Source organism: Papio anubis, chromosome 1, assembly GCF_008728515.1.
Source record: "Papio anubis isolate 15944 chromosome 1, Panubis1.0, whole genome shotgun sequence".
NCBI classification, from domain to species: Eukaryota; Metazoa; Chordata; class Mammalia; order Primates; family Cercopithecidae; genus Papio; species Papio anubis.
The window spans coordinates 36,042,916-36,070,803 of record NC_044976.1 but is presented as its reverse complement, the minus strand read 5'-3'; the positions used below and the strand labels follow the sequence as shown (position 1 = coordinate 36,070,803).

General features: G+C 43.1%; 1 protein-coding gene and 1 pseudogene across 1 annotated transcript in view; one reads left to right on the top strand and one right to left on the bottom strand.

Annotated features, from left to right (window-relative positions):
- Window positions 1-5,021: 5,021 nt before the first annotated feature.
- On the bottom strand, window positions 5,022-5,956 carry LOC116274166 (annotated as a pseudogene).
- The window catches only part of MTF1 (metal regulatory transcription factor 1), a 34,100-nt gene continuing 11,250 nt past the window's right edge, over window positions 5,039-27,888 (top strand). The window contains exons 1-7 of the mRNA XM_031667085.1: window positions 5,039-6,884; window positions 8,365-8,496; window positions 11,546-11,619; window positions 12,085-12,221; window positions 15,366-15,443; window positions 25,058-25,160; window positions 26,167-26,762. Coding sequence (XP_031522945.1) covers window positions 6,529-6,884; window positions 8,365-8,496; window positions 11,546-11,619; window positions 12,085-12,221; window positions 15,366-15,443; window positions 25,058-25,160; window positions 26,167-26,762 — 1,476 coding nt within the window. The 5' untranslated portion in view covers window positions 5,039-6,528. The remainder of the gene's footprint in view (window positions 6,885-8,364; window positions 8,497-11,545; window positions 11,620-12,084; window positions 12,222-15,365; window positions 15,444-25,057; window positions 25,161-26,166; window positions 26,763-27,888) is intronic.

Below are 27,888 nucleotides of genomic sequence, written 5' to 3'. Positions count from 1 at the left end.
CTTTAAATTCAGGTTGGGGATCACCACTTTCAAGAAGCCTTTCTAAGGTCATTGAAGTCTAAGTTAGATGTTTCTTTGATATATTCCCATAGTATGCTGAATATCTGTTAGTACAACTTCTCAAACCATATTGTTCTTGTTCGATTCATTTGACTTTGAGCTCTTTGAGAGCAGGGACAATTTTTTTTTTTTTTTTTTTTTTGGTATTCCTAGCACCCAGGACAGTATAATTTCTGGAACATAATTTTTAGGATGTATGAATGATAAACCTTAGTTGTACTGAAATGTTCCAAATGTTGCAATACCTCCTGTATGTAACCATGAAAACCTACACGTTTTTTGCAACTTCCTGCTCTGATCCAGTTTGAGGAGGTTTAGTTTTCCCTTTTTGTGAAATTTTGTGCTATTTAAAAATGATTCTGAAAGACAGAATAGTGACTTCTTCTTCTTCCTCCAAATGAGGCGAGAGATTACCCGTTTATTCAGCATTTTATGGGGGGAGCAGGCATTTGCTTTGACAGTGAACTGTCTCCCCCACTTTTAAATACAAATATTTTCAGGTCGGGTGTGGTGGCTCATGCCTGTAATTCCAACACTTTGGGAGGCTGAGATGAGAAATTTATTTGAGGCCAGGAGTTCCAGAGCAGCCTGGCTTAACACAGTGAGACCCCGTACTCTACAAAAAATACAAAAATTAGCCAGGCATGGTGGTACATACCTGTAGTCCTAGCTACTCAAGAGGCTGAAGTAGGAAGACTGCTTGAGCCCAGGAGGTTGAGGCTGTAGTGAGCTGAGATCATGCCACTGCATTCAGCCTAGGTGACAGGGAGAAACTCCGTCTGTTCAGTCAATCAATCCATCAACCAATAAATAAAGATCAAACAAATACTTTTCCCAGTCTGTGTCCTTTTCTAACTTGCTATCCCCTCCCCCTCTCTTTCTCTCTCTCCTCAGCCAAGTTTCTGGAAAGTGTAGTTGATATTCATTGTCTTACATTCTCACTTCTGTTCCTACCACTCCAGTGAAGCTAGTTGTGCTGAAGCAATTATGACTTTGTGAGTCAGCTAAATCCAAGAGGTATTTTATCAATCATCTCTGCTACATTTGACCTACTTGACCATTCTCCTTGAAACTGTTCCTTTGTCACATGTCACTTGTTGTCCTTGTCACTACCTTTTCAGTCCCACTGGTTTTGTTCATTTGTTCATTCATTCAAAAAATGTAAATCAAGCACCACTTCTCCACAAGGCTGGTCCTGGAAGTTGTGTCAGTGAACAGGATAAACATGGTCCCTGCTCTCATGGAGCTTACAGTCCAGCCGGGAAGTAGCTATTCATTCATTTAATTGGACAAATATTTATTTAGTGCCTGTTGTTTTTCAGATACTGTTGTGCCTACCATGAAACATAATGATGTAAATGGTTTAATCGTGTAATTATGGCATCTTAATTGTATCATGTGCTTTACAGAAAGCCCCAAAAACCTATAATTAGGATACCTATTCTAGTTTGGGATAGAAGTAAGGGTCAATCAGGAAGAGTTTCTAGAGGAAGGGTCATTTAGTGGAAGCCTGAATTGTGCAAGTGAAAAAACCTGGATGGGAGCAGAGTTTGGCGGGGCAGGGAGACAGGAGGGGGTAGTTAATTATTTGTTGCAGTTACGTATCAAGGTATCAACAGCTGTAGCATCTTAAGAGTGAAATTCTGCTCTTATCATTCAGCATTGTTGTAAGCTTTATGGTTGAGACATGCAGACTCCTTTATCCCAGCATCCACAGTCCCAGTTCTCCTTAGTGGTGAGTGATCATTTTCAATTCTCTATCTGGCAGCACTAAAGAGGTTTTTAGTCTTGATGGGAAGTCAGAATATATGCATGAGACGATAATGAACAGTATAAACTAAGTGTCAGATGAGTGGTATAGTAAATATTACTGGCATTCAGAGAAGGGTACTGTCATGTAGACGTGGAGTGATTGTGAAGGAGCTTGGAGTTCCTGAGGCTTGCGTTAAAGGAAGAGAAGGACTCAGAAAAGCAGAGAAGAAAGGAGCTAGGCATTTCCAGTAGAGAAGGAGAGAACAAAGTCAGGGAAGTAGGAATCAGTCTTGCAAATGGGTAAAAGTGTACTGTTGCTTATAGGCCTAGACAGAGTCTTCTGTTTGGCTGCTTACCAAGTAATGTGATAGAAGACAGAAGAAGCCCTGGAAAGATCTTTGAATGTTAGGCAAAGGAATTGGGACTTTTATCATTTGAGCAGAGATGAAATATGTGGAAAACTGTTTTAGACTTAATCTGGCAACAAATGACTGCAAAGCTAGGTCCTGAGACATGAGAAGAATACCTGGATTAGTGGTTCAATAAGGAATTCAGTTTAACAAATATTTATGGAGCTTCTCCTGTGTGGCAGTGGAAAGAGAACCCAATGAACAGGTGAGAGCACTTGACTAAGGAACCTAAAGACTTGTACAAGATCAGATGGGGGTTGGACAGGTGGGGGAGGGGTGGGAAGGGAGACAGGAGGAGTAGGGGCCCTCCCTACTACCCTACTCCCACAGGTTTCAGAGGTTAGCAAACTGTGGCCCACAGGCCAGATCCATCCGGTTACTTGTTTTTGCACAGCCCTTAAGCCTAAGAATGGTTTTTACATTTTTAAATGATTTTTTTTAAATCAAAAGAGTATATCGTGATATATGAAATTCAAATTTTAGTGTCCATAAATAACGTTTTTGAAACAGAGCCTTGCTGTTTCATTTACGTATTGTCTGTTGCTACTTTAACATGCAGAGGTGACTAGTGACACAGACCATAAGGCCCACAAAGCCTAAACTATTTTTTGTTTAGCCCTTTACAGAAAACTTTGTCCATCCTTGAGTCACACTCATCCTTATCTCAGATCTCTTCTCTGAAACGAAATGTCCGTCTCCTACCTGAGGCTTTCCCCTCCTCCCGAGCTTTTGAATGTTTCTCTTCTTCATTTTCCTCCTTAAATCCTCAATTTCTTCTTCCAGGACTTTTCTGCCCCCAAATATGTTCAAGAACTGACTTACTTTAAAAAAAAAAACCAGGCCAGGTGTGGTGGCTCAAGCCTGTAGTCCCATCGCTTTGGAATGCTGAGGCAGGAGGATTGCTTGGGGCCAGGAGTTCCAGACCAACCTGGGCAACACAGCAAAACATTTAAAAATTATCTGGGTGTGGTGGCATGTGCCTGTAGTCCCAGCTACTATGGAGGATGAGGAGGGAGGGTCACTTGAGCCCAGGAGTTTAAAGTTACGGTGAGCTATGAATACACCACTGCACTCCAGCCTGGGCAACAAAGACCCTGTCTCTTAAAAACAAAAACAAGAAAACTTTATCAACTCAGGAGTTCACTTGTGCTGCTGTACTTCATCTCTAGCCTCTACCTCCACTTTGCCTTTCATTCAGTCACCTGCATCTGGACCCTGATCCCAGTAGTCTGCTGAAACTAGTCTTGCTAAGTCATTAGTGAATTCCTAGCTGCTGGATCCAGTCACTTCCCCAGTCTTTACCTTCCTTATTTTCTCTGACATTTAACATGTTGATCGTGTTTCCTTGAGACCCTTTTTCCTTTAGCTTCGGTAACATCATTGTTCTTCATTGCTCTGTCTCAAAAAATAAAAAATATATATATACACACACACACACACATATACACACATATATATACATATACATACCTATATATACACACACACATATATATGTTGAACAAAAGTGCCAGAATTCAGTCTTCTGCTGCTAAGTCTAGTGCTTCTACTGCATCAGTATAGATATGAGGAATGTTTGGGAGATGAGAGACAAAATTTGAAATCGCTACACCTACGCTTAGAGGTAAAGGGAAAGAAGTGTCTCAGAGAAGGAGTTAAAGAGTGCCCCAAGGCATTACTATGTTGTGAAGGACAAGTTTTCAGACATTGAGGACATGATCAATGAGATATGTTTGCGAATAGTCAAGGAAAATAGGGAAGGACGAAAGAATTTGACTACCGGGAAGTTAAGAGAATAATTTCATACAGTGAAGCCATCTTGCCAACTGGTTAAGAAATACGTGGGCATTAATGGAAATGGAGGCACACATGTCAACTGCCATTTTTTAATTTAAAAAAATTTTTTTCTGGCCGGGCGCGGTGGCTCAAGCCTGTAATCCCAGCACTTTGGGAGGCCGAGGCGGGTGGATCACAAGGTCAGGAGATCGAGACTATCCTGGCTAACATGGTGAAACCCCGTCTCTACTAAAAATACAAAAAACTAGCCGGGCGCGGTAGCGGGCGCCTGTAGTCCCAGCTACTTGGGAGGCTGAGGCGGGAGAATGGCGTGAACCCGGGGGGGCGGAGCTTGCAGTGAGCCGAGATCGCGCCACTGCACTCCAGCCTGGGAGACACAGTGAGACTCCGTCTCAAAAAAAAAAAAAAAAAAAAAAAAAATTTTTTTCTTTTATTTCTTTCTTTTCTATATCAGCCCAAAATGTTGTTATTATTTTTTCTGTCACCTAGGCTGGAGTCCAGTGGTGTGATCACAGCTCACTGCAGCCTCAGCCTCCCAGGCTCAAGTGATCTTCCCACCTCAGCCTCCTAAGTGCTGGGACTGTAGGCATATGCCACCACGCCTGGCTAACTTTTGTGTTTTTTGTAGAGATGAGGTTTTGCCATGCTGCCCAGGCTGGGATTTTCTTTATTAATACTTTTATTTTTATTATTGTTTATCTACTTTTTCTTCCCTCTTTTTTTTTCTTTTTTGAGGTCAGGTCTGGTTCTGTCCACCAGGCTGGAGTGCAGTAGCAATCATAGCTCACTGTAACCTTGAACTCCTGGGCTCAAGCAATCTTACCTCAGCTTCCCAAATAGCTGGGACTGTAGGCGCATGTCACCATGCTTAGCTGATTTTGTGGTTTTCTTTGTTTTTAGTAGAGACAGGGTCTTGCTGTGTTGCCCAGGTTGTCTCGAAATCCTGGCCTCAAGTGATCCTCCTGCCTTGGCCTCTTAAAGTGATGGGATTACAAGCATGAGCCACCACACCCTGACTTCTTCCTCTTCCTCTTCCTCTTCCTCTCCCTCTTCCTCTCCTTCTTCTCCTCCTTCTTCTCAATTCACTTTATTTTTCTTGTGTAAAATCCCTGTGTTATAGCCACAGTTGGAGCCTGGGTCCTCTGCACAGAGACTGTGGTGTGGGTCTTGATGAGGTGGTCAGTGAATTTCTGATAGGGAGACTTGGTAAATACAGTCTTTTTCCAGAGATCGGGGTCAGGTAGCTATAGGTCTTAGAGGTGGCCTAAAGGGTGGCTTTGGTGAAGTTGTCCAGGGTAGCAGTGCAGCCCCTGGCGGAGGTGTAGCAGTTGTCAATACCAGCCATCAGCAGCAGTTTCCTGGGCACAGGGGCCAAGATGATGCCAGTGCCTCAGGTGGGGTGGGGGAGGGATAAGGTATACCAGCACAGAGCCACAGCAGCCTGTCACCTTGCAAGGGACAGCATGGGGCTTGCTGATCTTGTTCCCCCAGTGGCCTCTCCAAACAGGAACAGTGGAGAGCTTGACCAGGATCATGGCCCCTTGGATAGCATTGGCAACCTCCTTGGAGCACTGAACATCCAGACTGATGTGGCCACTGTAGTCCCCGATGGCCTTGAACCTGGTGTACTGGCCAGTGCGGGTCTGCTTTTGCAGAGGTGTAGTCTTCAAAACCTCATCCTTGAGAGGTGACCCCAGCAAAAAGTCAATGATCTCAGACTCCTTGATGGGCAGGGAGAAGAGCTAGATCTTCTCCAGGGACATGATCTTTGTGTCCTGTACCAGGCAGCCCAGCTTGGTGATGTGCATCCACTCCTTGTTCTCAGCCTTGCCTCTGAGAGCTCCATGGCCTCAGCCCTGGCTCCTGGCCAACCACAGCCATGACCCTGGCCCCAATATCCCTGCCAAAGTCTCTGGTGAAGCTGCTGGGCCTCCCATTCCAGGCCCTCCACTGCACTAGAGTCATCTGCCGTTCGGTATTTGTCAGAGAAGCAGCTTTTTTTTTTTTCTTAACCTTCTACCATGAGGTGAATAATTGACTCGCCTTTCAAGAAGTTTGATGGTGAAAGGAAACAAGAGATTGGCAGTTTAAGAATTATCACATCACCAGATCTTCCAAGAAATTTGCAATATGTTGTCATTTTGTAGGCTTGAAAATATGCAGTGGAAATGATCTAGGGAAATATGTTTGATGGTTAAGTATGTAAATTTCAAGATGTTTTAAACTCAATTTAATATTGGTCTATCAAGTTGTAGTTCTGGAGGTCAGGGTGTTTAGTCAAGCCTTAAAATAAGTTAAGATCTTATTTGAATACAGGTAGTTGTAACAGTATAGTGTACTTTTAGTGCATAGATGTATATAGAGTCTGAAAACACTCTTATATTCATTTAGAATATTCATATACATATAGACTTATTTCTTCCCCATAAATCATTATGTGTTGTCCAGGTATGATTTGATCAACAATAAGGTTTTTCCACTTTGCTGCTAGAGGCTGTTTTCTGTGTTTATGATGAAAACCCATTTGTATCGTCTACAACGTCTCTTGGGAGCTGAGCTCTGGGTCGGAAAGTTAAGCCCTGTGCAGCTCTTTTGTCCTGTTGATGAGGTGTCTTCTGTCTGCCAGGTAAAGCGGTACCAGTGTACCTTTGAGGGCTGTCCCCGCACCTACAGCACAGCAGGCAACCTGCGAACCCACCAGAAGACTCACCGAGGAGAGTACACCTTTGTCTGTAATCAGGAGGGCTGTGGCAAAGCCTTCCTTACCTCTTACAGCCTCAGGATCCACGTGCGAGTGCACACGAAGGAAAAGCCATTTGAGTGCGACGTGCAGGGCTGTGAGAAGGCATTCAACACACTGTACAGGTCAGCCTCATCTCCGTTGTTCTGCCAGCCTCTGACCTTGACCTTGTTGTGACTGCAGGGCTCTTTCTCCTTGCAGGGGAGAGTTATTCACTTTCAGGGCTTTAAAAGACCGCAGCTGTGTTCAACTATGTAAAATTCCTTTCTGCCAGATCTCAGAAAATGAAAGAAAAAATTTAAAAAATGCATTAGAGAAACTTGTTACTTTTTTTTTTTTTTGAGATGAAGTCTTGCTTTGTCACCCAGGCTGGAGTGCAGTGGTGCAATCTCAGCTTACTGCAAACTCCGCCTCCCAGGTTCATGCCATTCTCCTGCCTCAGCCTCCCGAGTAGCTGGGACTATAGGCGCCCACTACCAAGCCCGGCTAATTTTTTGTATTTTTAGTAGAGCCAGGGTTTCACCATGTTAGTCAGGATGGTCTCGATCTCCTGACCTTGTGATCCACCCGCCTGGGCTTCCCAAAGTGCTGGGATTACAGGTGTGAGCCACGGCTCCCGGCCTTAGAAACTTGTTACTTAAAGATGAACGTATCTTGGGCTGGTTAGAAGCGACAGTACGTTTGTATTTAGATTTGCATCTCATGGAGCAGCATTCTGGCCTGGGCATTTCAGTGCTTGGCATAGAGTACTATCTCCCTATGGCTCAGGATCTTTGTACTAAGGCTTCTGTCCTACCTCAGCTTGAAGGACTTTTCTATCCTGAGAAATGGGGAGTGGCCCATTCAGTAGCCAATTCTCTTTTTCATGTTTGTATCAGGAGACTTAATAGTCTTCAGTATTGAGTATAAAGTAATAGAAATAACAATAGCTAACACTTAAAAAGTACTCACTGTGTGCTAGGCATGATTCTAAGTGCTAGTCCCCATAGCAGCTGATAAGTAAGTGGAAGCACAGAGGGGTTCTATAAGTAGCTCAGGTTTCCCCATCCAAGCAGGATGTGGGGTCAGAATTTGAATCCCAGGAAGTCAGTCTCCAGAGTCACACTCATGTCACTATGCTATTCTCTGCATTTCTTCTGGGGCAAAATATGTTGGATACTAGTATGTTATGGGTATAGAATTCTTACACACTTGATCCTGAAGCACATTAAACTGGCATAGGGAGGCTCTGTAGAACTTTATGACAAAGGGAGGCCGGGCACGGTGGCTCACGCCTGTTATCCCAGCACTTTGAGAGGCCCGAGGCAGGTGGATCACCTGAGGTCAGGAGTTCGAGACCAGCCTGGCCAACACTGTGAAATCCATCTGTACTAAAAATACAAATATTAGCCGGGCGTGGTGGTGGGCTTCTATAATCCCATCTACTTGGGAGGCTGAGGCAGGAGAATCGCTTGAACCCAGGAGGAGGAGGTTGCAGTGAGCTGAGACTGTGCCAATGCACTCCAGCCTGGGCGACACAAGCGAAACTCCATCTCAAAAAAAAAAAAAAAAAAAAAAAAAAAAAGAATTTTATGACAAAGGGAATTTCTCTGGAATATTTTGCAGGCTGAAAGCACATCAGAGGCTTCACACAGGGAAAACGTTTAACTGTGAATCTGAAGGCTGCAGCAAATACTTCACCACACTCAGTGATCTGAGGAAGCACATTCGAACCCATACAGGGGAAAAGCCATTTCGGTAGGTCTTACTGTTTGCTATTTGTCACTGACCGGGTTTCAGCTGGGGGTCTTGATACACTTTGAATTTTTCAAAAGAGAAAGAAAACTCCCTTTACTAGCTCTTTCTTTGGCAGCGTTAACTCACCCCAGGATAGCTGTAACCAACCACTGCAGATTAGAGGGGTGCTGGTGGAGTCCAAGAACATCCTTACTCTGTGGATGATGGCCTTTCTGCCTCATTGTTTCCATTTATTTCCAAGAAGCATTTGTTGAAACTCACTTATGTGGTAGGTACTTTTGTTAGTGCTAGAGAATTACTCAGAAGCAGGCCTTCTTCTTAAGAACCTTTGTCTGGTGACAAAAAACCCACGAAATTTGTGGATAATGTCTGAGGCTGCAAATGGCCAAAGTGCTTTGAGCCCAGAGGAGGGATACCTAAGAATCAAGGAGGGGAGGGGATGAGGAGACAAGAGAGGAAATGAGAGGTAGGGATGCTTAGCTTAGTGGTGCAGTTGTTACTTGTTCAAGTTATTGCTTTGTAATAATATCTCGTGTGTATACACAAACATATAGGAGCATCCATTTTTATTCATATATGTCAACATATGTATATCAAATAGATACACGTACTATAAACTTGAAGGAGGGACTTTGGTTATCTACTTTTTTCTCTGCTCATAGTATATAACATGATTCTGGGCATTTAATAGGTGTTCAAACTCAGCTTTGGGATGATTATATGACATTTTAAATGAGATAATCAGTTTGTAAGGATTTCCCCTAAATGTAATATAGATAGATGTATTGCTGAAAACTGCCCATAAACAATGTCTTTGAGGCTGGGCATGGCGGCTCACGCCTGTAATTCCAGCACTTTGGGAGGCCGAGGCAGGTGGATCTCTTGAGGTTAGGAGTTTAAGACCAGCCTGGCCAACATGGGGAGACCCCATCTGTACTAAAACTACAAAAATCAGCCAGGTGTGGTGGCACGTGCCTATAGTCCCAGCTATTCTGGAGGCTGAGGCAGGAGAATTGCTAGAACCAGAGAGGCGGAGGTTCTCCACCGCAATCTGGTGAACCGAGATTGTGCCATTGCACTCCAGCCTGGATGACAGAGTGAGACTCTCTCAAAAAAACATAAATAAATAAAAATAATAATGTATTTGAATTTTATCAGGGGATATCACAGTTATATTCAAGGCATTAAATATGCTACCTGTTCCTTCTTAAACCACTCATTTTATCAGAGTACTTAGAAACAAAAAGTCTTAGGGACAGTCAACTCTTAGATGCCAATCAAATGTAATTGTGAGCTGGGCGTGGTGGCTTATGTCTGTAATCCCAGCACTTTGAGAGACTGAGATGGGAGGATCACTTGAGCCCAGGAGTTTGAGACCAGCTTGGGCAACACAGTGAGATCCCAACTCTACAAAAAATTTTAAAATTAGTTGGGAGTGGTGGCGCATGCCTGTGGTCCCAGCTATTTAGGAGGCTGAGGTGGGAGGATCGCTTGAGCCAGGGAGGCCAAGGCTGTAGTCAGCTGTGGTTATGCCACTACACTCCAGCCTGGGCAACAGAGAGAGATCATGTCTCAGAAAAAAAAAGGAATTGTGTTTTTAAGTTACAAATGTATTCCTGAGTCATGATCCCTTTAAGGGCAAGAGTAGTTAGATTGTAATTGGTTACTCTACAGATGGATGCTGTGAAACTTAGATTATTCCCTCCCCATCTCCACCCCGTAGGCTGCTGAGAGGACTCTGATTGCTATCCAGTCACATGCATTTCTCTTTGTGATGATTAAAACTGCATTTTTCTTGAATATTCAGTGAGACTTTAGACATGAAGATGATTATATGTAATTAAAAATGAAAATGCTGTAGAGAAGCTTTCTATTTAAAGAAATAAAATATTTTGGTTTATAAGAAAATGCATTCATTCATATAAGTAATTAAGGAATGTCTGCTATGTGCAGGAGCTACAGAAAGAGCTACATGGATCCTGTACTCAAGTAGTTTACACTCTAGGAAAGCAGATACCAGATGTATCTACAGAGAAAATAAGATTGGAAATGAGAGGTGCCATAAAAGAAATGTAAAGAAATGCCTTAGGAGTTCTGAGGAGGGAAAGATTCCTTTTAGCTTTGGTTATCAAGAGTAAAAGAGAATGAAGTAGATCTCGACACACAAGATTATAGATAAGTTACTTGAGCCTGTCTTCTGATTGATTTTGTTCTTATATTTCAAGCCATGTGCATATTTGAGAGCCACTTTGCTCACTCTTGATATTCCTAATGTTCCACTGGCAGATTTTTCATATGGACTGTCACTGTCAATAGAGGTCTTTTAAGTAATTCATCAAAAGACTTTTGTTGTAATCCCAGCACTTTGGGAGGCCGAGACGGGCGGATCACGAGGTCAGGAGATCGAGACCATCCTGGCTAACACAGTGAAACTCCGTCTCTACTAAAAAAAATACAAAAAAACTAGCCGGGCGATTTGGCGGGGCTCTCAACATGGGCCTTACCTGTAGGGCAAGAAATACTTATCCTGGGCTCTCGGTTCCCTCTGATCCCAGATATGCCACCTTACTTTTTCAAGGACCTCTCATCATTCCCATTCTCTAAAACCAGTGTCATTGATCTGATCTTAGTGTTCTGAATATTTGTTTTAGTTTGTATTTATAAGAGATGTTCAGAGGCCAGGCGCATTGGCTCACGCCTGTAATCCCAGCACTTTGGGAGGCCAAGGTGGGCAGATCACAAGGTCAGGAGATCGAGACCATCCTGGCTAACACGGTGAAACCTTGTCTCTGCTAAAAATACAAAAAAATTAGCCAGGCGTGGTGGTTGGGTGCCTGTAGTCCCAGCTACTCGGGAGGCTGAGTCAGGAGAATGGTGTGAACCCAGGAGGCAGAGCTTGCGGGGAGCCGAGATTGTGCCACTGCACTCCAGCCTGGGGGACAGAGCAAGACTTGATTTCTTAAAAAAAAAAAAAAAAAAAAAAAAAAGATGTTCAGGGTAAAGGTCTATTAGCTAATGACTCCTGTTTCTCTTTGCTTAACAAATTTAGGTGCGATCACGATGGCTGTGGAAAAGCATTTGCAGCAAGTCACCACCTTAAAACTCACGTTCGTACACATACTGGTGAGTTTAGGCCAATTTTTATTTTTTATTTTAACATTCATCAAGCCTGTAACTATCAGTTTTCCATTGAGACCTGTAGAGCTAGGTGGATATACAGAGACATAGAGTCTGTATATATTCAGGTGAGCCTAATTAGCTCAGCCTTACCTAGAATGTTTGGGTTTCTGTCAGAGGTGGACCTCAGGTGTTCAACCTTAAGAAATGAAACCAATACAGAGACACTCTAAAAAAAAACAATCTGTGAGAAACAAATCTTCTCTTTAAACTTCCCAGCAGCAGTCATTCCCAGTGCTTTGCTCTGCATTGAGTTTTAGGACTGAGATGATTAATGTGTAATTTATTCAACTTTTAACAACTGTTAGCCAAAGTTTCTTAAAAATACTTACCTCTGTTAGGGAAAGGTAGATTTCTTCATCCAGTGAAATGACTTTATGGTAAATTAACACGACTTTGTTATTCTTGCAGGTGAAAGACCCTTCTTCTGCCCCAGTAATGGCTGTGAGAAAACATTCAGCACTCAATACAGTCTCAAAAGTCACATGAAAGGTCATGATAACAAAGGACCCTCATACAGTACACTTACACAACACAATGGATCAGAGGTGTGTAGTGTTTTTGTCTCTTGATCTGGGTACCACAGAACATCAGCAGTTGTTTGTGTATCACAATCAAAGGTTAAAATGTCTTCTCTGTATATCTGTTAGTGAGAGGGAAGAAGTCAGGGTCAAGATCAGTGTCTTGACTTGTGTATTTTACCACCTACTCAACATCTCCACCCAGATATCATCTACTCTTGTCAAACTTAACATGTTCAAACCTGTTCTTCCTGCAGTCTTCCTCATCTTGGTAAATGGCAGCTCGGGTTTTCTAGTGGCAGAGGCCAAAAATCTTATAGTCATTCTTGACTCTTTTTCCCCTCACACTCCACATCCACCAGCAAAGTCTGCCAGCTCATCCTTGATAATTTATCTAGAATACTATCACTTCTTCTGATTACTTTATTCAGTCTACTATTGTCTTTTTGCCTGGATTATTGCAATAACCTGTTAAGTGCGCTTCTTAGGACCTTTTCCCCCTCTTCTGTCTACTCCACAACAGACTGTTCTACATATATTAGCCAGAGAGATCTTTCTGAACTATAAAGCAGATAAGGTCTGTCGTCTGCTCATAACCCTCAGTAGCTTTTTAAATTTTTATTTATTTTCATAGATTTTTAAAAATTATTTTAACATAGAGACGAGGTCCAAGCAGTCTTTCCCTTTCCCCACCCCCACCCCCGCCCCCGCCTCCTGTCTCAACCTCCCAGTGTGCTGGGATTACAGGTATGAGCCACCCCACCTGGACTCCAGTAGCTTCTTGTATGTATCACTTGAAGTAAAAGTCAGAGTCTTTATAGTAGGCTACAGGGCCCTACACATTCTGTCCTGGTTGCTTCTCTGATCTCATCTACCTCTCATTTTATTTTATTTTATTTTATTTTATTTTTTATGAATTGTATTGTATTGTATTATTTTATTTTTCATTTTATTTGAAACAGCATCTTGCTCTGTCATGTAGGCTGGAGTGCAGTGCTGCAATCTCTGCTCACTGTGACCTCCACCTCCCTGGCTCAGGGATCCTCCCGAATAGCTGGGACCACAGGCATGCACCACCACGCCCGGGTATTTTTTTTTGTATTTTTTGTAGAGATGGGATCTTCACCATGTTACCTAGGCTGGTCTTGCACTCCTGAGCTTAAGTGATCTATCTACCTTGGCCTCCCAAAGCGCTGGGATTACAGGTGTGAGCCACTGCGCCCAGCCTACTTTTCTTCCTCTCACTTCAGCCATATGGTCCTCTTTGTGGTTTCTTGAACCAAGGAGTGCCCACTCCTGCCCCTAGGCCTTTATACTTGCTGTACCCTCTGCTTGGAACATCTTCTCTAGATATGTGCATGGTTGATACCCTCTTTCCTTCACTCTCTACTCAAATGCCACTTACCTAAGAGAGCTTCCCTAACCACCCAGTGAAAGAGAAACTCCTATCCCAGAGTTCCCTACTACCCTTACTCTCCATAAGACTTATCCTCTCTTATCCTGTCGCACACTGTATAGTTATTTGTTTTTTGTCCTCTCTCTCCACTAGAACATAAGCTCTATGGGGGCAGGACTTTAGTTTGTTCATTATTGTGTCCCTGGGCCTGGAACAGTGTTTATGCATAGCAGATGCATTACGAATGTTTGTTGAGTGTGTGCATGAATAGGAGTATCTGAGGTAAGCAGGGCTACCACCTAAAGTGTGAGTTGTGACTGGCGTTCTGGGACTCCAGAGTTCCCTTAGCCTGGGCAGTGGAATTTGAATTCTAAATCCCAGGTACCACTCTGAGTAAGGAGCCCTTTGGTGCCCATGTGGGAAACACAGTGGTGGAAGGACCATTTACTTTTCAGTCAGAAGCACTAGATTTGTCTTCTGCTAATTAGCTGTGTGTTTTGGGGCACTTCATTCCCACTGAGCATCAGTTTTCTCATATTTAAAATGGGAATATAAGTTTGTGGCAATTTGTTACAAAAAGAATAAAAAACAGGGATATAGAATAATACTTCCAAGGTTTACATGAATGGCAAATGAGGTCATGTGAAATCACTGTAAATGATGAGACCAGGTATACAGATAGTATTAATTTCACATTATTATAGGTTTGTTACTCTGGAGCCTTAGTCATGAGATAATATTAAAACTCTTTATTATTATTATTATTATTATTTTTCTTTTTTGAGACAGAGTCTCACTCTTGTTGTCCAGGCTGGAGTGCCACTAGTGGCATGATCTTGGCTCACTGCAACTTCTGCCGCCCAGGTTCAAGTGATTCTCCTGCCTCAGCCTCCCGAGTAGCTGGGATTACAGGTGCCTGCCACCACACCTGGCTAATTTTTGTAGTTTTAGTAGAGACGGGGTTTCACCATGTTGGCCAGGCTGGTCTCGAACTCCTGACCTCGTGATCCACCTGCCTCAGCCTCCCAAAGTGCTGGGATTACAGGCCTGAGCCACCGCGCCCAGCCTAAAACTCTTTTTTTTTTGAGATGGAGTCTCGCACTGTCACCTGGGCTGGGGTGCAGTGGCCCGCTCTCGGCTTACTGCAACCTCCACCTTCTGGGTTCAAGTGATTCTCCTGCCTCAGCCTCCCAAGTAGCTGGGATTACAGGCGCACACCACTGCCCCTGGCTAATTCTTTGTGTTTTTAGTAGAGACGGGGTTTCACTATGTTGGCCAGGCTGGTCTCAAATTCCTGACCTCGTGATCCACCCGCCTCGGCCTCCCAGATTGCTGGGATTACAGGCATGAGCCACCATGCCCGGCCTCTAAAACTCTTTATTAATAATTTTTAAGAAATGTAAGATATTCTTCTAAGAATATCAGGATTTTAAAAAATTAAGTAATTCATGGTGTGGGGGGAGCAGGGAGGGATAGCATTAGGAGATATACTTAATGTAAGTGATGAGTTAATGGGTGCAACACACCAACATGGCACGTGTATACATATGTAACAAACCTGCACATTGTGCACATGTACCCTACAACTTAAAGTATAATTTAAAACATATTTAACTAATTCACTTAGCCCTTGCTTTGGTTGGCTTAAACTTCTTCAGATAACACATGTAGACATGTGGAACATTAGGGACTTTGTAATCAAGTGTTTTGTTACATGATATGCCACTGTAAATCCTGATTTTTGTTACTCAATTAGAATTTTTTCTCTTTTACAGGATACAAATCACTCACTTTGTCTAAGTGACTTGAGCCTTCTGTCCACAGATTCTGAATTGCGAGAAAATTCCAGTACGGTAAGTGTATCTGTAATACCAGTGCTAGAAAAATAAGGGCAAGAATTAAGCACTCCCTTTGGTGGAAAAATTGAGGCAGGCCAGTCTTTGAAGTTTTCTAGGTTTAATTGTGTTTAATTACTGACCATGTAGGATTTTTTTCTTCTTCTCCTGATAAGAGTTCTTTTCTTTTTTTTTTTTTTTTTTTGAGATGGAATCTCCCTCTTTCGCCCAGGCTGGAGTGCAGTGGCGTGATCTCGGCTCACTGCAAGCTCCGCCTCCCGGGTTCACGCCATTCTCCTGCCTCAGCCTCCCGAGTAACTGGGACTACAGGCGCCCGCCACCGTGCCCAGCTAATTTTTTGTATTTTAAATAGAGATGGGGTTTCACTGTGTTAGCCAGGATGGTCTCGATCTCCTGACCTCGTGATCCACCTGCCTTGGCCTCCCAGAGTGCTGGGATTACAGGCATGAGCTACCATGCCTGGCCTCCTGATGAGAGTTCTATTAGGAGAGGCTGTTCTCTCTGAGGCCTCATTCCTTTTGACCCAGGTCACTCACTTCGTAACCTCCTGGCCCCAGAAAATTTCTTTTTTTACTCATTTAGCAAATATGTATTGACCAGGCACTATGCCAGTACTGAGCTTATAGTAGTAAAAAATGTTGGTGTAGTTTGTCCTTGAGGAACTTCCTTGAGGAAGTCTAGTACTGTAAGACATAACCAGAATTCTAGTTTCTGGACTTTTTCAAACCCTATCTATGTGACCTGGCTTGGTCTTTTTCCTTTTTCCTTTTTAATTTTAATTTTACTTATTTTTTTCTCTGCCATGGGGAGAAAAAAATTTCCCTTCTTTAAGTTTATTAACTTTTTGAAGAAACCTCTTACACATATACAGGCCTCTATCTGCTAAAGGACAAACCCACTTTATCTTAATCTGATTGCTTTGATTTCAAGCTGTTAGGAAATTTGACTGCCATTCCCATGGCTCCGTGATGCAACATACAAACCAGTGCATTGAGTCTGAGCTTATGCAGCCTCCTCCATGTTGAACGTGAGAGTTTTACAGTATTGCTAACACTAATTTTGAGTTCGGGTTTTTTTGTTGTCGTTTTTCCTGGTAAGTAAATATAGGCTAGATTTTCTGTGATTATGTGCATAATGAATAAATGTGATGGGAAGTATTTGAACAGAGACTGAATGATTCAGGAATGCTGTGAAAAAGTGTTTTTTTCAGTGTGTGATTAGTGGAGTCAACAACAGCACTTCTAAAGTTGTAGGTTCTTGTGCCTCCCCCAAGCCTGCTGTGTCAGCATGTCTGATCGTGGCATCTGAATCTGCATTTTTATGTAAACATGACAAGGTGTAATTCTCCTTCTGGTAGTGGCAGAGTTGTTGTTATGAGACCAACTCTTCTGTAGAAAACAGCTGAAAATTCTAGACAAAATATAAAAAACTACTGTGGAAAGGCACTGGTAAGCAACCAATAGCAAGCAGAGGTAACCTTGGAAGAAGGGATTACTTGGAAGATAGTAAAGGCATCGGGTAGGCTTGCAAGTTTTATGGCTTATCCACCTTGGACAAGCCCCAGTTGGCACCCAACGAGGCAGCCAAACTAATAAAAAGTCAATATTACTGGCTTGAATAACCAGAGGACAGAGTTCAGGGTGGCCACAGTACCTGGAAAGTGAAGGCAGGTAACCTGGAAAGGAAAGAGTCACTAAAGGGGAGTCCCAAGTTCTGTGTATAAACTCCCTCCAAATCTCTGGCTGAACCCTGCATCATGGATGTGTGTGATAGACTCTTAAGCAGCCCAGCCAAGGCTAAAGAACTACACAAAGATCACAGCTGCATCCACTGCAAGGGAGATGAAGTCAATGGAATATTGAGACAAACAAGTCAACACTCTTCTAAGAAGTGTAACAGAGTTCAGTCTCTAAAGTATATCGTTTGCAGTGTTCAGAGGAATCCCAAATTAGTAAACACGTGAAGAAACAGGAAAACATGATCCCTCCACAAGAGAAAAGGCAATCTGTGGAGGTGGACCCCAAGATGACTCATCTAATGTTAAAATTAACAGGCAAGGATTTTTTTTATTTTTTATTTTTTTATGGGACAAGGATTTTTAAGAGCTATTATATGCTCAAGGACGTAAAGGATATGCTTGTAATTATTGAACAAATAGGAAATCTCAGCAGAGGAATAGAAACTGTAAAAAATGTACCAAATGGAAATCTAAAACGGAAAAATATAGCTGAAATAATTCACTGGATGGGGCTTAACAGCAGATTGGAAATGACAGAAGAAAGAATCAGTTAAGTTGAAGATCGATCAATATAAATGAACTAATCTAAAGAACAAAGAGAAAAAGATTAAATGGGTACATCATATGATTTTTATGCATATTCCTATTTCACAACTAATGTTCTAAAAGAAATTTCTTTTTTTTTCTTTTTTTTTGAGACGGAGTCTCGCTCTGTCGTCCAGGCTGGAGCGCAGTGGCCGGATCTCAGCTCACTGCAAGCTCCACCTCCCGGGTTTACGCCATTCTCCTGCCTCAGCCTCCCGAGTAACTGGGACTACAGGCACCCGCCACCTCGCCCGGCTAGTTTTTTTTGTATATTTTAGTAGAGACGGGGTTTCACCGTGTTAGCCAGGATGGTCTCGATCTCCTGACCTCGTGATCCGCCCGTCTCGGCCTCCCAAAGTGCTGGGATTACAGGCTTGAGCCACCGCGCCCGGCCTCTAAAAGAAATTTCTGTACTAGGTGGCCTAGATGCCCTCTAAGCTATCCAGCCTAAGATTTCTGGGAATAATATCCCTTTAACATGTAACTGTGTTAAATAGCTTAGGAGTCTATTCTCTGGCCAAGACTATGACATATAACTATGGAGCTTTCTGGAGCCCTAGGGTCACCAGGAAAATACCCTGGCATAAGGGGACACCAAGTACTTATAAAAAAGGGAAGCCTTTGCTATCAATTTATATAATCAAGAGAGAGAAGCACTATCCCTTGGGATTTAATTATAGATTATGCTCCTGGTACCCAGTGTTTATCTCAGATGTAGAAATTGATTTTAGCCTTTCAAATTAAGGCCACAATTCCTTGAAGCAATAGCATTAATTTTTCTTTGCTTGAAAAAAAAAATTAGGGACATGTGCAGTGGCTCATGCCTGTAATCCCAGCACTTTGGGAAGCAGAGGTGGGTGGATGGCTTGAGCCCAGGAGTTTGAGACCAATCTGGGCAGCACAGTGAGACCTCATCTCTAGTAAAAGTAAAATATTAGCTGGTGTGGTCCCAGCTATTTGACAGGCTGAGGCAAGAGGATTGTTTGAGCCCTGGAGTGAGCCATGATCATACCACTGCATTCCAGCCTGGGCAACAGAGCAAGACCCTGTCTCAAAAAAAAAAAAAAAAAAAAAAAAGAATCAGGACTTGTTAAAATCAAATAGTAAATTTATATGAGATAATGATTTTATGGGTTTCTGAGCAGCCCATTTGTATGCATGTCCTAGAAATGAACTTTGGTTCGCTCAGATCTTTTGTTAGAGGAGGATTGAACGTGCTAGAGAATGGCCTTCTCGAAGCGTTTTGGCTGCTCAGCTCCAGGATCCTCCATCCTAGTCCCAGACAGCTACCTGTATTCTCCTCTTCTTTGCTCTTTGCTCCTTGCTCCAGGCCTGGAAAGCTCAGCCTGTTCTTGTCTTCTCTACTTGTGAAAGTTGTTCCTACACACTCTGATCCCAGCGTTTTTGCCCTGAAGCTTGGCGGGGGCTTCAGCATTTTCCTTTTTTTAAATTTTAACAAACTTTTTATTGTAGTATAATACACATACAGAAAAGCACATGTATTATAAATGTATAGCTTGATGAATCATCACAATTCATCACACCCATGTAACCAGCACCCCAATCAAAAAGAACATTCCCAGCCAGGCATGGTGGTTTACGCCTGTAATCCCAACACTTTGGGAGTTTGAGGTGGGCGGATCACCTGAGGTCAGGAGTTCGAGACCAGCTTGGCCAACATGGCTAAACTCCATCTCTACTAAAAATACAAAAATTAGCCAGGCGTGGTGGCAGGCGCCTGTAATCCCAGCTACTTGGGAAGCTGAGGCAGGAGAATCGCTTGAACCCTGGAGGCAGAGGTTGCAGTGAGCTGAAATCGTGCCATCGCACTCCAGCCTGGGCGACAAGAGGGAAACTCCGTCTCAAAACAAAACAAAATAAAACAAACAAACGAAAGAACATTCCCAGCACCCCAGAGGCCCCCCTACCACATACCCCCAAAAGCTATGATCTCTCCCTGCAGACAACCACTATTCTGATTTCTAAAAACTAAGATTAGTTTTTCCGTTTTTTTTTTTTTAATGCTTTTATGATTGGACTCATATACTTGTTTATGTCTGGCTTTTCTTCTTATAACATTATGTTTAAGAAATTAAGCCATATTCTTACATACAGTTACAGGTCATTCATTCTTTTTTTTTTTTTTTTTTTTTGAGACGGAGTCTGGCTCTGTCGCCCGGGCTGGAGTGCAGTGGCCGGATCTCAGCTCACTGCAAGCTCCGCCTCCCGGGTTCACGCCATTCTCCTGCCTCAGCCTCCCGAGTAGCTGGGACTACAGGCGCCCGCCATCTCGCCCGGCTAGTTTTTTGTATTTTTTAGTAGAGACGGGGTTTCACCGTGTTCGCCAGGATGGTCTTGATCTCCTGACCTCGTGATCCACCCGTCTCGGCCTCCCAAAGTGCTGGGATTACAGGCTTGAGCCACCGCGCCCGGCCAGGTCATTCATTCTTGTTGTTGAACAATATTACACTAAGTGAATATACCACAATACACTAAATGAATATACCAATATTTGTTCTTTCTCCTGTTGGGCATTTGGATAGTTTCTAGTTTGGAGCCATTATGAATAGTGCTGCTGTGAACATTTTTGTACATATGTTTTGGAGGCACACAGCCCATTCCTTTTCTTCTCCCTAGTATTATTGAGAGATTAGGTTGGTCAAAAGTAATTGCCGTTGAAAGTAATGGCAGAAACTGCAAATACTTTTGCATCAACCTAATATCATTGACAAATATAGCTCATTCCTTTTTTTTTTTTTTTTTTTTTTTTTTTTGAGAAGGAGTCTTGCTCTGTCACCCAGGCTGGAGTGCAGTGGCCGGATCTCAGCTCACTGTAAGCTCTGCCTCCCGGGTTTACGCCATTCTCCTGCCTCAGCCTCCCAAGTAGCTGGGACTACAGGTGCCCGCCACCTTGCCCGGCTACTTTTTTGTATTTTTTAGTAGAGACGGGGTTTCACCGTGTTAGCCAGGATGGTCTCGATCTCCTGACCTTGTGATCCGCCTGTCTCGGCCTCCCAAAGTGCTGGGATTACAGGCTTGAGCCACTGTGCCCAGCCAGCTCATTCCTTTTTAATTATGTTACTACCTATAATGATTTATAAACAGAACAAAAATAATAACTATGGCCATTCACGGTGGCTCACGCCTGTAATCCCAGCACTTTGGGAGGCCAAGGCGGGTAGATGATGAGGTCAGGAGATCGAGACCGTTTGGGCTAACACAGTGAACACTGTGTCATGGTTAACGAGGCTAACACAGCTAACCCCGTCTCTACTAAAAATACAAAACACAAAATTAGCCAGGCATGGTGGCGGGTACCTGTAGTCCCAGCTCCTCGGGAGGCTGAGGCAGGAGAATGGCGTGAACCTGGGAGGCGGAGCTTGCAGTGAGCCAAGATTGTGCCACTGCACTCCTGCTTGGGTAACAGAGCAAGACTCCAGCTCAAAAATAATAATATAATAATAATAACTGTGAGGAGATTGCAAAGCTTATGCTCAATGGTAGTTGTTAGTCAACTATTTTTCAAACTGGATTGCACCTTTTTATTGGGTTTTAAAATAGTGGTTTACAATCAGCATTTCAAAGACATAATAGAATAGAACAAAAATCAGAGGACATTGCACATAGTAAGGATAAGGTCTGTTTCATAGACTTGTTTCAGTTACATATATGGATATGTATATAATACGAAGAATATATGTATATACAGTGTAAAATGTATTTCTTTGTGTCACAATGAAAATTTGAAGGTCACACTATTGGCCTATGAGTTTTAACTCTGTCTGGACTGGAAGCTGGAAGTTGTCCCACTAGATTTGAGATGGAGTCTCACTCCATCACCCAGGCTGGAGTGCAGTGACTTGATCTCGGCTCGCTGCAACCTCCACTTCCCAGGTGCAAGTGATTCTCCTGCCCCAGCCTCCCGAGTAGCTGGGATTTGAGGCACACACCACCATGCTCAGCTAATTTTTGTATTTTTGGTAGAGACGGGGTTTCACCATGTTGGTCAGGCTGGTCTCGAACACTTGACCTCAAGTGATCTGCCTGTCTCGGCACCCCAAACTGCTGGGATTACAGGTGTGAGCCACTGCGCCTGGCCTCACATAATTTCTGACTTCAGCTTCTATCATATTGGCAATCAAGATCACTGAACTTAAAAAAAAAAATCACTGAATTTCCCCTCCTTCAGCTGATAGACTTAGAATAGAATCATCAGCTAGTGGTGGGGGCTCATACTTGTAATCCCAGTGCTTTAGGAGGACCGCTTGAGGCCAGTTCAGGACCACGCTGGGCAACATAGCAGGACCTTATCTCTACTAACAATGATTTTTAAAAGCAGCCAGGCATGGTGGCATGTGCCTGTGGTTCCAGCTACTTGGGAGGCCGAGGGGATGATCTTGAGCCCGGGAGTTCGAGGTTACAGTGATTTGACTGTGCCACTGCACTCCAGCCTGGGTAACAGAGCTAGACCCTGTCTCAAAAAAAAGGGGTAGGGGGAGAATAATTGTTGCCTTTTGGCTCCAGTGGGCAATTTAATCTTTGAGCACGTCTAGATTGGTGGACAGCCCCACTCGTCACCACACCTCTGCCCAATCCCAAAGTGATCCTTCTGAGTTCTCCCTTCTAGAAGCAGAGTTGTTGCAAAATGACCTTAAAACGTAAGTTGTCACTAGGGCAAGATCTGCCCTAAAATTAGGCTTTAGTTTGGTGTATATGGTGTGTGTATGTTATTTTCAATTACATGTGACCTTTGAACAACACAGGGGCTAGGGATGCTGGCCCCCCAACCCATACCCCCTGCACAACCAAATCCTAGTATAACTTTTGACTCCCTCAAAACTGAGCTAGCAATGGCCTTAGCCTACGGTTATTGGAAGCCTTACTGATAACATAAACAGTTTAGATTAGCAGATATTTTGAATGTTATATGTATTACATATTATATTCTTAAAGTAAGCTAGAAAAAATAAAATGTTTAGAAAATCACAAAGAAGAGAAAATAAATTTACTTTTTATTAAGTGGAAGTAGATCATTGTAAAGGTGATTCATCCTCATTGTCTTCACATTGAGTAGGCAGAGGAAAAGGAAGAGGAGGGGTTGGTTTTGCTGTGTCAGGGGTGGCAGAAGTGGAAAAACGTCCAAGTGTAAGTCCACTTGTGCAGTTCAAACACATATTGTTCAAGGGTCAGCTGTACTTGCTTTTCTTTACAAGTTGGTAGATTTCGTTTTTTTTTTTTTTTTTGAGATGGAGTCTCGCTCTGTCGCCCAGGCTGGAGTGCAGTGGCCAGATCTCAGCTCACTGCAAGCTCCGCCTCCCGGGTTCACGCCGTTCTCCTGCCTCAGCCTCCCGTGTAGCTGGGACTGCAGGTGTCCGCCACCTCGCCCGGCTAATTTTTTTGTATTTTTTTTAGTAGAGACGGGGTTTCACTGTGTTAGCCAGGATGGTCTCAATCTCCTGACCTTGTGATCCGCCTGTCTCGGCCTCCCAAAGTGCTGGGATTACAGGCTTGAGCCACCGCGCCCGGCCACAAGTTGGTAGATTTCATGTAAAAATCAAAATTTCTGCATCTGATACGGTGGCTCACACCTATAATCCCAGCACTTTGGGAGGTTGGGGTGGGAGGATCCCTTGAGCCCAGGTCAAGACCAGGCTGGACAACATAGTGAGACCCTATCTCTACAGAAAAATTAAAAAATTATGCAGATGTAGTGGCCCATACCTGTGGTCCGAGCTACTTGGAGGCTGAGGTGGGAGGATCGCTTGAGCCTGGGAGTTGAAGGCTGCAGGGAGCTATGATCATACCACTGCATTCCAGCCTGGGCAACAGAATAAAGAAACCCTGTCTCAAAAAAAGGAAAATCAAAATTTTGCCACTTGAGTTCTGGTAATTCCTGGCCTGCATAGTCCCGTGACAGCATTTGGCTGAAGCCCTTGAGGTGACTGGCATGCATTCTCTCCAGTATGCCACAACCCACCTCCCTTGCTTCACGTATTTCTGTTCCTTGTCTGGACTTTGTAGGCAGTTGCCCTTACCACTCTTGCCCTACAGACTGTAGGGGTAGAGGTGGATTGGAGGTTGACCATGGATAGAAGAACTGTAGTCTTTTCCCTTCCCTGAACTAAAGTGAAGAGTGCTCATTTTAGTTAGTGCCTGTGGGGAGGCAGGCCCTCAGGGATTGTGTTGGGTTTTTCCCCCTCACATTTTACCTTTTGTTTTTAATGCCTCTGAGCTTTTATTAAGTATAAAGCTATCACTATTATCATCATTGTCTTGTTTGATTTATTACCATGCATACATATTAGAATATCATAGATATTATGAAAGATATTCACAATGTTATTACACGAAGAAAGCAAGTTGCAGGGTAATGAATATTATATAATCTTTTTTCTTTTTTTTTTTTGGATACAGAGTCTTGCTCTGTCACCCGGGCTGGAGTGCAATGGTGCGATCTTGGTTCACTGCAACCTCTGCCTCCCAGGTTCAAGCGATTCTCCTGCCTTAGCCTCCCAAGTAGCTGGGATTACAGGCGCCTGCCACCACACCCTGCTAATTTTTGTATTTTTAGTAGAAACGGGGTTTTACCATGTTTGCCAGGCTGGTCTCGAACTCCTGACCTCAGGTGATCTGCCTGCCTCAGCCTCCCAAAGTGCTGGGATTACAGGCGTGAGCCACCACACCCGGCCTATAATCTCATTTTTTAATGTAAGATTTGGTCTTTTAGATCAGAAGTCAGCAAGGTTTTTTGGTAATGAGCCAGATAGTAAATATTTTAGGCTTTGTCGATCACATGGTCTATGTCACAACTAGTCAACTCTGCCACTGTAGCAAAAGTTGCACAGATAATATGTAAATGAATGCGTTTGCCTGTGTTCCAATAAAACTTTATTTACAAAAACAGGAAATAACTGGCAAGTCATAGTGTGCCAGTTCCTGTTTTAAAGTATTTGAGGGGCTGGGCATGGTGGCTCATGCCTGTAATCCTAACATTTTAGGAGTCTGAGGTTGAGTGGATTGCTTAAGCCCAGGAGTTCAAGACCAGCCTGGGCAACATAGTGAGATTCTATCTCTATTAAAAAATAAATAAATAAAAATAAAATATTTGAGGACCCAAATCTTTAGTGTCTAAGGCTTAAGAAAATATGTGTTACTTTAAATAGCAAAAGGTAGAAACAAGATGCATAGAAAAGATTTTCTTTCTAGTTCTGCTGCTTTGAATGTGTTCTCTCATGGTGAAGAATTGTCTCAAGATGGCCAATCTCACATCTTTGTCTTTCTCCAATAGACCCAGGGCCAGGACCTCAGCACAATTTCACCAGCAATCATCTTTGAATCAATGTTCCAGAATTCAGATGATACGGCAATTCAGGAAGATCCTCAACAGACAGGTTTGTCACATGGACTCTTTCTACTCACATCTCAGCACTTGCTGACACACTGAGTCATAGGCACAATGAATCATTCTAGTTAGCTTAAATGAAGTGAGCTTTCTATAAAGGGTCAGAAAAGTTTGAGTCTTTCAGTTTAATTCCATCTTTTCCCCTACTTCCCTCAGTCCTGAAGAAGAGAGTCTCCTTTCCCAGAATCTTTTGTTGGCTGTAAAAAACAAAATGGGAGGAGCTGTGAGCTCTTTCTTCTGCTTTTTTTTTTTTTTTTTTTTTTTTTTTTGAGACAGCGTCTCATGTTGTCACCAGGTGGGAGTGCAGTGGTGTGATCTTGGCTCACTGCAACCTCCACCTCCAGGCTTAAGTGATCCTCCCACCTCAGCCTCCCGAGTAGCTGGGACCACAGGCATGTGCCACCACACCCAGCTAATTTTATTTTATTTTATTTTTGGTGGAGATGGGATTTTGTCATGTTGCCCAGGCTGCTTTCAAACTCCTGAGCTTAGGCAATCCACCTGCCTCAGCCTCCCAAAGTTCTAAGACTACAGGCATGAACCACCGTGCCCAGCCTTGTGAGCTCTTTCTTCTGATGTGATACACTGTCTATGAATGAACAGGACCCACAAACTCACAAATTTCAGATGCATCGATCATACTGTGTTCGATGAAAATTTGTCTGTAAAACTTCCCATTAGTCAGAAAGTATATTCACTAGTTATATCAAAAAAAGGATATTTAGTCTCTTTATCAGAAAAGCCTTAAGACACTTTTTTAAATGGTTAGAACTATATTGGGTCTTCACATTTAGGAAGTGAGGTTGATGGTGAAACTTGATACTTTGACCAGAGGTGTCACTAAATGAAAATGACAGAAAGCTGGCCTGCTAGCTATGAAGAGATGAGTTCAGTGGACTTCAGCTGTGTTTTGTTTAGCCCATAATGACTGTTTTTGTGGCTCATCTAAGGCTTGGGATATGTATATATATATTTCTATTTCTTTTTCTTGCCAGCTTCCTTGATTGAAAGTTTTAATGGTGATGCAGAGTCAGTCAGTGATGTTCCGCCATCCACAGGAAATTCAGCATCTTTATCTCTTCCACTTGTACTGCAGCCTGGCCTCTCCGAGCCACCCCAGCCTCTACTACCTGCCTCAGCTCCGTCTGCTCCTCCGCCTGCTCCTTCCCTAGGACCTGGCTCCCAGCAAGCTGCATTTGGCAACCCCCCTGCTCTCTTACAACCTCCAGAAGTGCCTGTTCCCCACAGCACACAGTTTGCTGCTAATCATCAAGAGTTTATTCCGCACCCCCAGGCACCGCAGCCCATCGTACCAGGACTTTCTGTTGTTGCTGGGGCTTCTGCATCAGCAGCGGCAGTGGCATCAGCTGTGGCAGCACCAGCCCCACCACAAAGTACTACTGAGCCCCTGCCAGCCATGGTCCAGACTCTGCCCCTGGGTGCCAACTCTGTCCTAACTAATAATCCCACAATAACCATCACCCCGACTCCCAACACAGCTATCCTGCAATCCAGCCTAGTCATGGGAGAACAGAACTTACAATGGATATTAAATGGTGCCACCAGTTCTCCACAAAACCAAGAACAAATTGTAAGTATTATGTATAAATATACCCAGTGGGGTGAAGTGTGTTTACATAGGTGACGTGTTCAGAAGTTTTTACTTCAAAAAGAAAAGTGTCTGTCATATCCACCATGAAACTTGTCAATGACTACCTTTTAGTCATTTTCCACATAATCAAGTGGTATAAATGTAGGAAATGCTGTGGTCAGTACCTACAATAAGGAGGCAGAGAAACAGTCTTTATCTAGCAGGAGGCACTCGAACAAATATTCCTACTGATACTGGAATCTAATCACATCTTCTAGTATAAAAAAGCAGTCAGCAAACTCCAGAGGCCCCAGAATATTCCAGAAAAAGAAGGTTGTCTTCAAGGCAGAGTCAGACTGATGTGAGGGACTGATGTGACCCAGTCAGATGGCACCAGATAGCAGTGGCCAAGTCAGAGAACTAATCTGCTCCCACAGCCCATCATAGAATCATTTTCTGAGGAAGTGCTTGGTCTTGATGACTAGGGAAATGACTTGGTCTTTCAGTTAATGCTTCATGGTGAAGAATTGTCTCAGGGTGGCCAATCTCACAACTTTGAAAGCCTGATATTTGCCATATACCACACTGAATATCTGGAGGATACAGAAAAGAGAAAAAAAACATGATTTATTTTTTTATAAAAACGTATATTCTAGTTAAAGAGGCTAAAAATGCCAAAAAGAAAGTTAATATTACCAGTAGATTAAGTACTAAATACTAATAATGATAATTTAAAAAACATCAACAGCTATTATTTATTGAGTCCTTACTATGTGTAAGGACTTATGTGCTACATATTTTTTAAAATTGAGGATTTGCAACGTGTCAGTTATTACCTATGTACATTATTTTTAGATTACTTTTTTTTGGACTTTATTGAACAGATGGTACAGAGAGTTTCCATAAACCTTTCTCCATCCCCAGTTTCCCCTCTTATTATTATCATTATTATATATTTTGAGGCAGGATCTGGCTCTGTCACCCAGGCTAGAGTACAGTGGTGCTATCTCAGCTCACTGCAACCTCCGCCTCTCGAGCTCAAGCCATCCTCCCACCTTAGTCTCCTAACTGGGACTACAGGCACCCACCACCACGACTGGCTAATTTTTTGTATTTTTTATAGAGA